The sequence below is a fragment of the Staurois parvus genome, unplaced genomic scaffold (genome assembly GCF_062004578.1).
Source record: "Staurois parvus isolate SC_StPar_1 unplaced genomic scaffold, SC_StPar_1.0 ptg000422l, whole genome shotgun sequence".
In the NCBI taxonomy this organism is placed as follows: domain Eukaryota; kingdom Metazoa; phylum Chordata; class Amphibia; order Anura; family Ranidae; genus Staurois; species Staurois parvus.
Window position 1 is genome coordinate 4505576 of NW_028318218.1, and position 14457 is coordinate 4520032.

Here is a 14457-nt window from a genome sequence, read left to right on the forward strand (position 1 = left end):
TTGCTTAATTAAAATCACTGTGCATATAAAATATGTTTCCAGCCATTTAAACATGAACCAAGTGTTTTATCTCACAGGCCTCTCTTCCGGCTCTTTATCAGAGCCTAAGCCTGGAAGATTCAAATCTGTGGAGTCATTTCTCAAAGAGCTCGGTGTGCGAGCAAGAATTCCCAGTAGCCATTGCCAAGAAAGTGTCCTTGTTCCAACAGGTAATTTGTTATCACTAACACTTCTAATGAACTGTCCACTATCTGGCTTGATAAACTGTCTGCAGCTTTGTTTGCATGTTGGTGGCAATGAGAAATGTTAAAGGTACACCCTTAACTTTTTATTGTCATTATTTATTAAAACTAAGCTTCAGGCAAACAGCTACATACTCAGATCAAATGCATATCATGGAAGTTTTTTTACTTACCAAAATAATTTTATTTCTGTCCTGAAATTTACACAGCTCTGTCTGACAGCACGGAGTACCTGATTTTTGTCTGCTGTACTTAACCTGGAACTGAAGTGAGCTAAACTTACCTATCCTTCAACAGCTCCTGGCCCTCGCTGGTGCCAGCATCTTCTCCTAAGTGTCAGTCTTTGACCATCTTCTTTGTCTGGCGCAGGATAATGTCACTCCTGCAATTTATATTTTTGTGTCTTTTGATACTGAATAAAGTTGTTGTATTTTTGAAAATTGAAGCCACACATGTCCTTAATAGCATTTCTGGGACCAAGGGTTTTTTTTTTGGTACCTTTACGAGTTTCTTTACATGTTCAGGAGGCCATCATCCCAACACCAGTAATGTAAGCTGAGTTGCACATGCATAGCTCTATTTACATTGCCATAGAAGACAGCAAGCAGACAGGTAGGTGTATTTTATTGTAGAAGAGATATTACTTGTCTCTTCTGCAATAAAAAAACATGCCTGCTTGCTGTTTATAACAGTGTAGCTTTATTGCTGCTTAAAGTAGCACTTACGGGTATTCCTACCTCAGCCTAAGACTGGACAGGGAAGGAGAAGCAACAAACTGATGAGCTCTTCTCTCTATCACTCTGCTGTCTGCTTTTTTAAGTGGGTTCCTTTTTTAGCTCATGAACACTGCAGCTCACATTATTGGCTTCTTGTGTTACTTATCTCTGTCTGAGCTCTATTGTACAGGGGGATTGGAAGAGTTCATTACCTGATCAAAGTCAGGTACTTATACTGTGAGTGCATTAAACAAATACATTTATTGTTGTATAGATGAATATAGTGCCATTTGTATCTGCCTGGAGTTCAGCTTTAAAGTATTACTAAACCCACAACAGGAAAATCAGTCTGCATATGTAGTGAAGCATGCTTGTTATACTCATTGTGGAACCTAAGGGGTTAATCCTCTGCATTGTGTAAAAAAGCCGTTTGATCCTGACTTATCTGCTCCTCCACTTGTTCAAATGTCCACATCTTATCTCTTGAAAAGACAGACTGAATTGTAGCCATTATGCACAAGCTCATTTTAGTGTGTATTGCTAGAGAGGTTTTTTTTTTCTTGGGGGACTGCAACTAATCAGCACTGTCGAGACAGAGGTCAGGAGTTTTGCATCCTCCTAGAGCAGCAGTAAAACTCCTACAAGCTTTAACCAGTGCTCCACTGATGAGAAAAGGTATTTAGCAGTTTATATTTACTAAAATAATTGCATTTCCATGTTCTGTGTACTGTGGGAGACCAGATAGTGAATGCAGGGTCCTGGGTATAGTAAGACTTTAAAGGGAACCTGTACAGAGAGGAGTATGTTGGCTGCTATTGCTGACCTCTTTCTGAAAAAGCTGGGTGCCTGACTGTCTCTAACTGTAAACCTTTCTAAGTCACCAACTGGAAAAAGTATGCAGCATGTATAGGTATTAGGGACTAAGAAAGCTGACGCTCCATTTAAATCTACACACGGCAGCATGTTGTAGTACATTATATGTCGCAATGCACTTTGAAAAAATGCAACATGTCCTGTGTTTTTTAGGACACACCAATGCAACTCATTGGTGGGAACTGAATCAATATGACAAGACAAATTGCTTTGTCTGTGTATTGGGACTGTGCTGAGCAACACTGCATAGTGTAGCCCAGTGGGGCTGGTGTGAACAAGACCTAAAGGTTATAACTCTAAATTGTGTTTTATTTTCAGATTTTGGTAACCTAACATTTTTTTAACCTCTAGCAGTTCACCGCTTACCTTTCACTTTGATTGGACTTGTACTGCTTAAATTCTAATAAAAACTGGAAAATGAAGGCTCCTTTTTCCATATTTACTGGATTTGTCCTCGAATTGTACCCCATTGGAGAGCAGATCATCAAATGGTACAACGAATATTTGGCTCCACTTTTCCTTTTACCCGTAAATTGTTCTTACTGGGTCTGCTATCCCAAAATCTCTCCAAACCTCCAAAAAGCTGCTGAGGCACATCCTGACCAAATGTTTGATTGCTCTTAACTGGAAAAAGACAATTAAAGAGATCACTAACATCAGTCTATCAACTGTTGCCAACATCCCAAATAGAGAAATCAGAGATCAGAAAACCCCCAAAAATAAATGGTACAGGACTTTAAGGGCAACTACAAAAGATACTGAGGTAAAATACAAACAACTAAAAATTGTATCATTTGACCCATAGATAAAATATGAATATGAATGGCTATGTCTCAAAGGAGGCAAAAAAAATTAGCTTGTGATCTGTAGAACATCCTCATTTGTTAAAATAAAATAATTAAAAAACAAAAAAAGGGGGGGGGGGGAGAACAATGTCACGTACCTGATTACCTGATAGGAGAATGAAATGACTAGGTTTTCCTCACTTGTGTCACTAGTCCCCACTGGAAGTGGAACAGAGAGTGCCGAGGGACCAGGGCAACAAGAGTGCTAGCAGATGTTGCATGAAGAGCTTGCAGTTGGAGTTCTGCAGAGACTCGCGAACCACTGGTTCAGGAACGGTAGTGATATTCCGAAATCCCACCTGGGTTAAAATGGCACTCTGCTTGCACAACAGGTTCAGGATAAGTGGTGTGTCAGATCTCCCAGCCAACTTGAAGCAGGACCATTCAATGGTGTGCAGAGCTGGTATAATGGACAGCCAGGCGGGCACTCGAGCAGGACAGGAAGCTGGAATCAGAGACAGGAGCAAGGTCACATGAATAGCCAAGGTGATCAACAGGCGGGCAGCGAGGTACCAAATCATGAGCAGAGTCGAAGTCGGGAACAGATTCAGGACAGGAAATAGCAACAAGTCAGGAGCGGAATCCAATGTCAGGTCAGGAACAAGCCGGGTCAACAACAAGGGGATCATACAAGAATACAGTAGGACATGAAAAACAGCTGAAGACCAGTCAGCACTAAGCACAGGCAGAAGCGTCCTTTAAATAGTCCACCTGGTGCCAATATTTACTGTGCGCGTGTATGTGCGTGATTGCACATGCACACGGGTGGTCACCATTCTGCGGAGATTGCTGCGCGCATGCGCATTTCTATTAGCCAGCCATGGAAATGTTAATTGCTCGCCTTGGGGACAATTTAGAGAAACATAACATGGTTTGTGAATTGTGGCCCACTGTTAATGGATCCTGAGGTCTTACTTTGCTCCCTTTCTTTTTATGTGACTGAGGGACAAAGATATTGGAGAGACACATACTTCTTTCTTACTCTTACTCTCTTTCTCTCTTACCTTATTTTTTCTTCCTTTTTCTCCTTTTCTTTTTTTCTTTTCTCTCTTTTTTCTTTTTTTTTTTCATTATTATATTATTGTGGTTTGGGCTGGTTGCATAGCCATAATGCTGATCAATTGATCTATCACTACTACCTGGAAATCTCCAGCTGTACTTAGAATACCTTACAATACACTTAACTTGTATAAGTAAGCTACATAGTATTTTTCCATAGTCACTCATGTGCCTATGTTAGTTATGCTTCATCAATGGTAATGGCTTTCTCTTGGAATGGAAATTTGTGTACTTCCTTTTTTTTTGGACATGCTAAGACTTTTGCCGAGCTATGTCCACAGTCCTTTCATACCTGTCTTCTATTTTTTCGTGTATAACCATACTCTGTATTATTAATGAAAATGTTTAATAAAAATTGGTGGAAAATGGTGGTTTAAAAGGTTTGGCCAACAATGTGTGTATGTATTTATTTATATATATATATATATATATATATATATATATATATATATATATATACATACATACACACAGTATTTGTAAATATTTTATTATATCTTTTCATGTGACAACACTGAAGAAATTATACTTTGTAAAGTAGTGAGTGTACAGCTTGTATAACAGTGTAAATTTGCTATCCTCTCAAAATAACTCAACACACAGCCATTAATGTCTAAACCACTGGCAACAAAAGTGAGTGCATCTCTTAAGTGAAAATGTCCAAATTTGGCCCAAAGTGTCAATATATGTGTGTGGCCATTATTTTCCAGCACTGCCTTAACCCTCTTGGTCATGGAGTTCACCAGAGCTTCACAGGTTTCCACTGGAGTCCTCTTCCACTCCTATATGATGACATCACGGAGCTGTTGGATGTTAGAGACCTTGCACTCCTCAACCTTTTCATTTGAGGATGCCCGACAGATGCTCAATAGGATTTAGGTCATGCTTGGCCAGTCCATCACTTTTACCCTCAGCTTCTTTAGTAAGGCAGTGGTCATCTTGGAGGTGTGTTTGGGGTTGTTATCATGTTGGAATACTACCCTGCGGAGGGGATCATGCTCTGCTTCATTATGTCACAGTACATGTTGGCATTCATGGTTCCCTCAATGAACTGTAGCTCCCCAGTGCCGGAGACCATGACACTCCCACCACCATGCTTGACTGTAGGCAAGACACACTTGTCTTTGTACTCCTCACATGGTTGCCGCCACACACGCTTGACACCATCTGAACAAAATAAGTTTATCCTGGTCTCATCAGGCCACAGGACATGGTTCCAGTAATCCATGTCCTTAGTCTGCTTGTCTTCAGTAAACTGTTTGCGGGCTTTCTTGTGCATCATCTTAAAAAGAGGCTTCCTTCTGGGATGACAGACATGCAGTCCAATTTGACGCATTGTGCGGCATATGGTCTGAGCACTGACATGCTGATCCCTCCCACCCCTTCAACCTCGGCAGCCATTCTGGCAGCACTCATACGTCTATTTCCCAAAGACAACCTCTGGTTATGACGCTGAGCACGTGCACTCAATCTTCTTATAGCCTAGGCCATCTTTATGTAGAGCAACAATTCTTTTTTCAGATCCTCAGAGAGTTCTTTACCATGAGGTGCCATGTTGAACTTCCTGTGACCAGTATGAGAGAGTGAAAGCGATAACATCAAATTTAACACACCTGCTCCCCATTCACACCTGAGACCTTGTAACACTAACAAGTCACATGACATCGGGGAGGGAAAAGGCTGATTGGGCCCAATTTGGCGATTTTCACTTGGGTATACTCGCTTTTGTTGCCAGTGGTTTATTATTATTATTATACAGTATTTATATAGCACCAAAACGTTTGCTCAGTGCTGTACATTGTAGTGGGGGACAGTACATGAGACAATACAGTAACAATACAATACACAAGGGGTTTGAGGGCCCTGCTCTTTGGAGCTTACAATCTAGGAGGGAGGGGATAGTGGTACAGGAGGAAGTGGCTGTAGGGGATGGAGTGGTAGGAGGAGTGGAAGAGATCGGCTGTTAGGTGAGGGCGGGGTAGGCTTCCCTGAAGAGATGAGTTTTCAGGGTGCTCCTAAAGGTGAGGAGGGTAGGTGACAGTCTGATGGATTGGGGTAGTGAGTTCCAGAGGATGGGGGAAGTCCTGGAGAAGTCCTGGAGTCGGGCATGGGAGGAGGAGACTAAGGAGCTAGAGAGTAGGAGGTCTTGTGAGGAGCGAAGAGTACGTGCTGGGTGGTATTTGGATATCAGGTCGTAAGGTAGTTTGGGGCAGTATTATGAATAGCTTTGTACGTCAATGTTAGTAGTTTGAATTATATGCGTTGGGCAATCGGAAGCCAGTGGAGGGAATGACAGAGGGGGGTGGTAGATATGGAGCGCTTGGTAAGGTGGATGAGTCTGGCCGCTGAGTTCAGGATAGACTGAAGCAGGGATAGTCTGTAATGAGGTAAGCCGGTGAGGAGGGACTTGCAGTAGTCGAGTCGTGAGATAATAAGGGAGTGAATGAGTTGTTTAGTAGTGTCTGGGGTTAGGAACGAACGTATGTTGGAGATGTTGCGGAGGTGGAGCCTGCATGAATTTGCCAGCGATTGGACATGAGGTTGGAAGGACAGATTGGAGTCTAGAGTGACACCTAGGACTTTGGCTTGCGGGGTGGGACTGATGGTGGCGTTATTGGTCGTGATGGAGAGGATGGGTGGGGCACGGGCTGGGGGGAAAACTAGGAGCTTGGTTTTGGAAAGGTTTAATTTGAGGAAGTGGAGTGACATCCAGTCTGATATGTCATTCAGTAGGCAAAGGTAGATTTGCGTGTCATCGGCATAGAGGTGGGAGTGTAGCAGTTGGACAAGGGAGGAGGTGTAGATGGAGAAGAGATGGGGCCCAAGGACAGAGCCTTGGGGGACCCCAACAGAGAGGGGGGAGGTGGCAGCGTTATAGGTAACACTGAAGGAGCGCTAGGATAGATAGGAGGAGAGCCAGGAGAGAGCGGAGTCTCTGATGCCAAGGGAGTATAGTTTTTTAAGGAGAAGGGGGTGGTCAACTGTGTCGAAGGCCGTGGAGAGGTTCGAGGAGTTGGAGGACTGAGTAGTGGCCATTAGCTTTGGCGGTTAGCAGATCGTTGGTGATTTTGAGTAAGGTGGTTTCGGTGGAGTGTAGGGGACGGAAGTCAGACTGTAGGGGATCAAGGAGGTTGTTGTTGTTGTTGAGGTGGGAGCTTAGGCGATTATAGAGGAGTTTGGATGTAAATGGCAACAGGGAGATGGGTCTAAGGTTGTTCAGGTCGGTGGGGTCCAGGGAGGGTTTTTTGAGTATGGGAGTGATATGCGTGTGCTTTAGGGGGGAGGGGAATGTGCCAGTAGAGATGAAGAGATTGAAGATGTGGGTGAGGGAGTGTAGGATGGAGGAGGAGGGTGACCGGAGGAGTTGTGTGGGGACAGGGTCAAGGGGGCAGGTGGTGAGGCGGGCTTCTGAGAAGACCTTAGTGACCTCTTCAGTGGTAGCAAGGCCGAAGGAGTGGAGTGTTGGGGGGGTTTTAGTGTGCGGAATGTTAGGTGTGGTGGGGGTCAGGGCAGTTGCGAGGTCAGAGGAGGGGAGTGTTGAGGGGGTTATCGTGGGAGGGAGGCTAGGTGGGGTGGTAGATTGAGCATTGGCGATGTCTTTACGAATAGCGTCGATCTTATTTTGGAAGTGGTTAGCAATCTCGTGGGTGGTGAGTGAGGTACTGGGTGGAGGTGGGGGGGAGCGAGTAGGAAGTTAAAAGTGGAGAAGAGCCAGCGAGGACAGGTGGAAAGGGTATTGATGAGGGTTACGAAGTAGGCTTGTTTGGCAGCGTGGAGGGAGGAGTTGTAGGTGAGGAAGGTGGATTTGTAAAGGGTGAACGCTTGAGGGGATCTGGTTGCGCCATAATCACTCCAGCGCACGACTGCGTCGTTTAAGATTTTTGGTGTGGTCAATCTGCCAGGGTTGAAGTAGTCAGGGTCTAATGCTGCGTGTGGTTAGGGGTGCTAAGGAGTCTAGGGCGGCTGACAGCGAGTTGTTATAAGCAGTAAAGGCCAGGTCAGGGCAGGACAGTGGAAGGATACTGTCGTAAAGTCGGTCAGCTGCAGAGTGGAGAGGGTTCAGGTTGCGGAGGTTTCGGCTGGTGATGGTTTGACATTTGGGGGGGGGGGGGTGTTTGAGGACGGGGAGACGGAGAACGTAATGAGGTTGTGGTCAGAGAGAGGGAAGGGGGTGTTTGTGAGGTTGTGGGGGGTGCAGAGATGAGAGAAAACAAGGTCCAGGGTTTAGACAGTAATGGCTGTGTGTTGAGTTATTTTGAGGGGACAGCAAATTTACACTGTTATACAAGCTGTACACTCACTACGTCACATTGTAGCAAAGTGTTATTTCTTCAGTGTTGTCACAAGAAAAGATATAATAAAATATTTACAAAAATGTGAGGGGTGTACTCTGTGAGATACTGTGTGTGTGTGTGTGTGTGTATATATATATATATATATATATATATATATATACACACAGTACATTATTTCTAGGCTAGCTGTTCAGTATTGTATGCTTCAGTAATGTGCTGATTCGGAAGGGACAACTTATTAGTCTATTTTCTATCATGTCTCTGGTGCGTTATAGCTCACAAGCTCCCATAAAGGGTAAACATTTATCATCTTTCTGATTTTATCTAAAGACTGTAATTACCAGGACTATTTGTTTTCCACTGAAGTCAGCAAACAGCATCATTATTATGCAGATGGTTGGCCAATGTGGCTTGGATAAACTGAAATAAATGGTGTTTTTGAGTAGTGCTTTGTGACATTGCTGTCCAGGAATAAGTTGGATATTTAAAGTTAATTCTACCAAAAAATGTTTATTGCTTTTTTGGATAAAAAAAAAATGAAAAGTATTAAAAAATATAATATACATTTTATGTCCTCTAAAAAAATACTTTGAAAAAATGTTGTGTAAGCATCTAAAGCCTGCAGAAATGAACCCATTGTGATTTTTAGTGATCGCAAACCTGGAAAAAGTTGCAGCCCTGCTAGTTGTGCACGTGCCAACCTCACCTACCTTATCTGAAAGGATAAGTTTACTGTTAGTAATATGTTACACCCATTTTCAGAGTATAACAATTTTTTTCCTGCATGTATTGCAGTACGGCGTTGAACGGGGAATAAAGCTCTCCTAAAGTAAAATACATGCTGATACTTTGAGCGTTACTGTTTCACTATGTTGCATAAAAATAACATTTTATTAGGCATTTTATTATGCAGACTTTGGTGCTTATTTTTTGGGGTAAATATTCAGAGTCCCCAAATGACGTGTATACTGCATTTGCAAAAATTACAGTAAAATGCTATTTTTCCATTTTTCACCATGTCTTTCCAAAATAAAACAAAAATATAGTTAATCAAATCTGCTACCAAATTAAAGCCCTTTCTGTTCTGAAAAGAAAAGATGTATAATATCAGGTGCGGACTGACCATTTGGAAACTCGGGCACTGCCCAAGGGCCCGGGGTCAGTAGGGGGCCCCATGAGATGCCCCATGATCCCCTATTGCCCAGGGGCCCCATGAGTTGTCAGTCTGCCCCTGCCTGGTACCTTTTTCATAGGCTTTTTTGAGTTTGGGCAAGGACACAGGGGCCCCATGATCCCCTATTGCCTGGGGGCCCCATGAGTTGTCAGTCCGCCCCTGTATAATATGTTAGTGTATTCTACAAACGGTAAATGAAAATGTGCGCAACCAAAACTTCTCCAAAACAATATGCACCAGGGCTTGGGGTTAAGGGGGAAAAAGACAACAAGTAGTTAATGTGACTGAGCCATGAGATAAATATGTGGCTGCCTCTATTGACCTGTTATTTGAGAATGCTTGTTCCCTGGCTATCATGCTGATGCTTTGGCTGCAATGCTTTTTGATCTGAAACAAGTATAGAGATAAGGAAATCTGATACTAAATTATAGCATGCTTGTTTCAGGTGAATGACTGAAAAATTTGAAAGCCAGACATAATCAGGTACTAAATACCAGTGATAGTTGCCCCCATATTTTTTTTAATGACAGAGTTGCTTTAATATATTCAACTGTAAGTGGGTACTGGTAATATTTCTAAATTGGTTTAGCATTGCTGTCTCCCTTATGTGGAGATGTATTCCTTTTTAATAGAGGTAATGAGTAATGGAGGTAAAAAATAACATTATTCCCTGAAATTCAAAACTGGAGACCCCGGGGGTCCTACAAACCATTTGTAATGGGGCAGCACAAGTTATAGTTGGTCACAGTGGTTTTATCCTCACATCTGTGGAAAACCCCCCCTGTATTTTTGTATAGAGGGTGGAGTAATATGTTAGATGTACAATATCTTCTCTACTGCTTCACTGATGTATTGTTTGTGTTTTCTAGATCTTAGTGGTACAAGCCATTCGGCCAGACAGACTGCAGAGTGCAATGGCATTATTTGCATGCAGGACTTTGGGTAAGAATAGAATGCTCATGGCATTGTTTATTAAAGTGGTTGTAAAGGCTCAGGGTTTTTTACCTTCATGATTGTAAAAAAAAAAAAAAAAAACCTGTGTGTAGCAAGTGCCCCTAACACTTACCTGAGCCCCATTCTGATCCAGCGGTGTCCACAAGAGCCTCAGTTCTCTGGGGACTCTCATTCCTGATTGGCTGAGGCAGCTGCTGTTAATCGCAGCCAGTAAGCCAATCAGGCAAGGGAGGGGGTGGGGATGAGCCGCAGCTTTGTGCTTGAATGCAGAACTGCAGAGCCGCAGCTTAGGAGTGCACCTGCTCGAATGCCCCCATAGCAAGCTGCTTGTTGTGGAGGCACCCGATAGGAGGGAGGGGCCAGGAGCATCGTCGGGGGACCAGAGAAGAGAAGGATCCGGACTGCACTGTGCAAAACCATTGCACAGAGCAGGTAATTATAACATGTTTGTTATTTAATAAAAAAAATACTTTATTATCACTTTAAGGTGGTTGAAGAAAAAGACCTATGTTAAACCCATGGCAGCTATAGGATATTTCTTATTATATTTTTATATTTATTTCTTCTTTTCCATGCCTCCATGGCATTAATGCAGTAGGCGAGAATGGTGGATGTGGTGGGGGGCTTGTTACTACAGGCTTACTGGATTGGCTCTTCATTCACACTATCACAGGAAGTGAAGGTTAATCTCCCCAATGGGACAAAAATGGTGAAAAAAAATATTTGGCAGATTGTCAATTCCTATATAGCTTTAGCAAGCTTTAGCATAGTGCTAACACAATTAAACTTCTAAAGCTTTTCTGATGCCAGAACAAAGTTCTCTACCTGCATTCTGGGATAATAAATATACCAGCTAAACCTGAATAATTGCATTTTCCACCATTCACATTGACTTGCAATATAAGCACTGTTGCAGCTTGAAATGTGTGTAGCCAACATTTTTATCAATGTGAAATGATGTTGGCGCTCTTGAAACACGTGGGGCACTTGCATAATAATTATTGACACAGGTAGTTGAAGAGTGTTGAGGCGACTTTCCCAAAGCTTAAAAATACTGACATCCCTTTTAGATTGTAAGCTCTCACAAGCAGGGCCATCCTAACCCTCTTGTAATGAATTTTAATTGTACTGTTTCCCTTATATTGTAAAGCGCTGTGGAAACTGTTGCCGCTATATAAATCCTATATGCTAATAATAATCTGTATGTTTGAGCCCTCACTGTTGAAAACTGTTTATACAACTATGTAGGATTTGCCATAGGCTGTTATTGGAAGGTAAGTAGCCCCTGTAAAAATATTTAATTATATACTGTGTATGTTTAGTGTTCTGTGTGTAGGTGGTAGTACAGGCAATAAGTTATCATAGAGTTTCCAGCATTGGGAAAAATGGCCTTGAGCGCAATATAGGAGTTGCGTGAATGATGCAAAAAAAAAAAAAAACCACAGCAGCTCTTTGTGCTCAGTGATTCAGTTAGTTTTTATTGGTGTAAATGAACATTCATGGAGCATGAAATCGTAGGAGGTGAACGTCTAGACTGCATCTTCTATCACCATGACAACACTGTCTCTGTGGTCTCCACATCTACGTATCATGCTGATAAATACATAGAATAGCAAAGCAGTTAATAGATAAATAGAGTGCCTACAAATTTTCTCATGTGATTTGACTGCTGACTACCAAGACACAAATCTGCCATGCCGAATTTTAAAACGTACTAAACATCTGACTTATAAGCAGTGTGCAAAGTACAAAGTGCAATTATCAGCATTCCACTGCTGCTGCTTTTTATGTTGCTTAATCTCCACATTTTGATTGGGTGACTGGGGATACCTGCTCATCTTTGCATTATGTACTGCATTATTCCTTGAAGAGTGTCCCTACTAAAAGTGAATTGATTTTGTATTGAGTGGGAATGAGATTGGCCTTTGTCAGGTTGTTATACGTCCTCAGATCAGACAGCTTCTTCTACTCTTGCTTCAGCCATGACATAGCTCACTTTATTACAAGCAGCCATATATACGTTGTTTAGAGTGAAGAAGTGAGTTGGGTGATATGATACAAAGTTCTAGTATTATGCCAAGCAAATCCTGTAACAATTGTGCAAAGTTTAAGGGTACCTCTTCTTACTAGGGTCCTGCTTTGTGTTCTGCCACTGTGGATGATATACTGTACTTCAAAGTGGACCTGTCCCATTTAACTTATCATTTTTATTAATCAGTTTGATACACTGGGGAGATTTACTAAAACTGAAGCATCCAGGTTCAGCTGTGCATGGTAGCCAGTCAGCTTTTGACTTCAGCTTGTTCACTTAAGCGTTGACAATAAAACCTGGACGCTGATTAGTTTCTGTGCAGTGTCGGTCCAGTTTTTGCACCATGCAGTTTTACAGTAATAAAAGTGAAGTGCCTTAATATAGCAACAACAAATTAAATAATCAAGTAAATAATAAATTAAAGCTTCCACTATAAACCCTGTGCATAAAAATGCAAAAGTGAAGATTATACCCAAAAAATACATAAATTAACTAAAAACCAAAAGGGAGTAGCTATACGTTGACGTCACGCCATCACTTCCATTTTATGTGATTCTTCTGCCTTCGTAATATATCACTGCAGAATATTTGGCCTGTTTTGGTATTTGGCTCTTTGCACGAGTGCTTCTTTTCCATCCAGTGGCATTGTGGGCTTTTCCAAATTTCCCCTAGCTACTGCTGCTACAATCAGATGACCTCAAGTGGATGGATGGAGCTGGATATCCATAGAATGGAAGCTGAGATTGTTAATTCCCAAAGTGTGCTTGCTGCATTGGCAGCTAGTGGGATTGTGAGTACAGTATTACCCTCAGTTGTATGTAGTGTCTCCTTTCTTTGGATGGTGGAAGCAATACATGGACATTTCTGAAGCTAAAGGACTTTTTAGTTTATTTATGCATTTTTTTTTTGTGTGAATTTCACTTTCACATTTTTATGCACATGATTTATAGTGGATGTTGTAATGTATTTTTTACTTAATTAATTTGTTTTTTCTATATTAAGGCACTGCACTTTTATTACTGTTATACATAGGTTTTGTTGTATGCTTGCCTATTCCTAGCAGCCTCACCTTTATTATTATTGTTATAGCGCAGACCTATTACATTTAACCATGCAGTTTTAGTATAAAACTCCCATTGTATGTCTATTTTCCAGGCTTCCTCTTTCCATTGAAACAACCTGACTGCTGAGAGTTTGGCCTTTGGTGCCCCCCCCCCCCCCATTTTCGTTTAATGCAGTGACTAATTAAAATACCTCAGGCAGAGGATGAATAGTGTTTGAGACTGATTAGTACTTAAAGTTTGTAGTAGAGAAGATCTGGCGTTGCTATTAAGAATGAGGGATATGAGACAAAAAAACGAATGCACCACAAGTTTATATGGGAAAAATGTACTAAAATATAAGAAATGCCAGACCAACTCTCAACTGGTCAAATCATTTCTGTGAAAATTATTTGTTTTGCCATTTGCAATCCATGTTCAATAAAGTATGTTAAAAATAGATAAAACTTATAGCTAACTGATTAAAATATTGGAATTATAAGACTTCAAAGATATGCTTCTAAGGGCTCGTTCACACCATATGTGCATAAAACTGAAGGAAACTGATTTCACTTGCAGAGACTTCAGTTTAAATCAGTTTTCATACACGCTTCAATGAGTTTAATACACGTTTCAGATTCCCGTGTTGTGGTGTGAACAGGGCACTTAGAGAACAATTGATTTTGTTGTGCCCTTGCACAACTATCTGCACCATGGTGTGAATGAGCCCTAAGAGTAACAGTCATGGCATTGTCCATGTCATCTCCTTTTACCTGTGGTAGGAACAGGGATCACTATAATAGCACACCGCATGAAATCATCAGTCATAAGCTCAATCACAGCTCCTACACCACATTGAAGGAGTGGCTCAGGTATTGCATTTTCCTGGATTTATCAAAAGATCACACAAGCTAGTGCCCACATCTTGGGCACAGGGCAGACCGTATCTTGTCCTATTATCCTATAAAAAAATGTTGATATATACTGTATACCAGGCTCAGACAAAGTAAACGTAAATAAGGAGACCAATTTGTTTTTTTCATACTTAAACCTACACACTTCCAGTATTCCAATTGCTATATAAGCCTAGTTGTGGCTTGTTCTATTCAAGTAATCCTGCGAAGAACTGCAATTTACTCAAATGCTCCCTAGTTTCCTGTAACACAGCACAGTGCTGATGAGCCGACTGGATTTGATACAGCAGCAGACTGTGCATTAATGGTGTAT

At 41.7% G+C, this 14457-nt stretch overlaps 1 protein-coding gene across 3 annotated transcripts in view; it reads left to right on the forward strand.

Moving 5' to 3' along the window:
* Window positions 1-14457, forward strand: part of DYNC2H1 (dynein cytoplasmic 2 heavy chain 1) — a 597118-nt gene that overhangs the window by 316256 nt on the left and 266405 nt on the right. For all 3 annotated transcript variants that reach the window (XM_089687276.1, XM_089687277.1, XM_089687278.1), the window contains 2 exons: window positions 78-209; window positions 10074-10146. In XM_089687276.1, the coding sequence (XP_089543402.1) occupies window positions 78-209; window positions 10074-10146 (205 nt within the window). The remainder of the gene's footprint in view (window positions 1-77; window positions 210-10073; window positions 10147-14457) is intronic.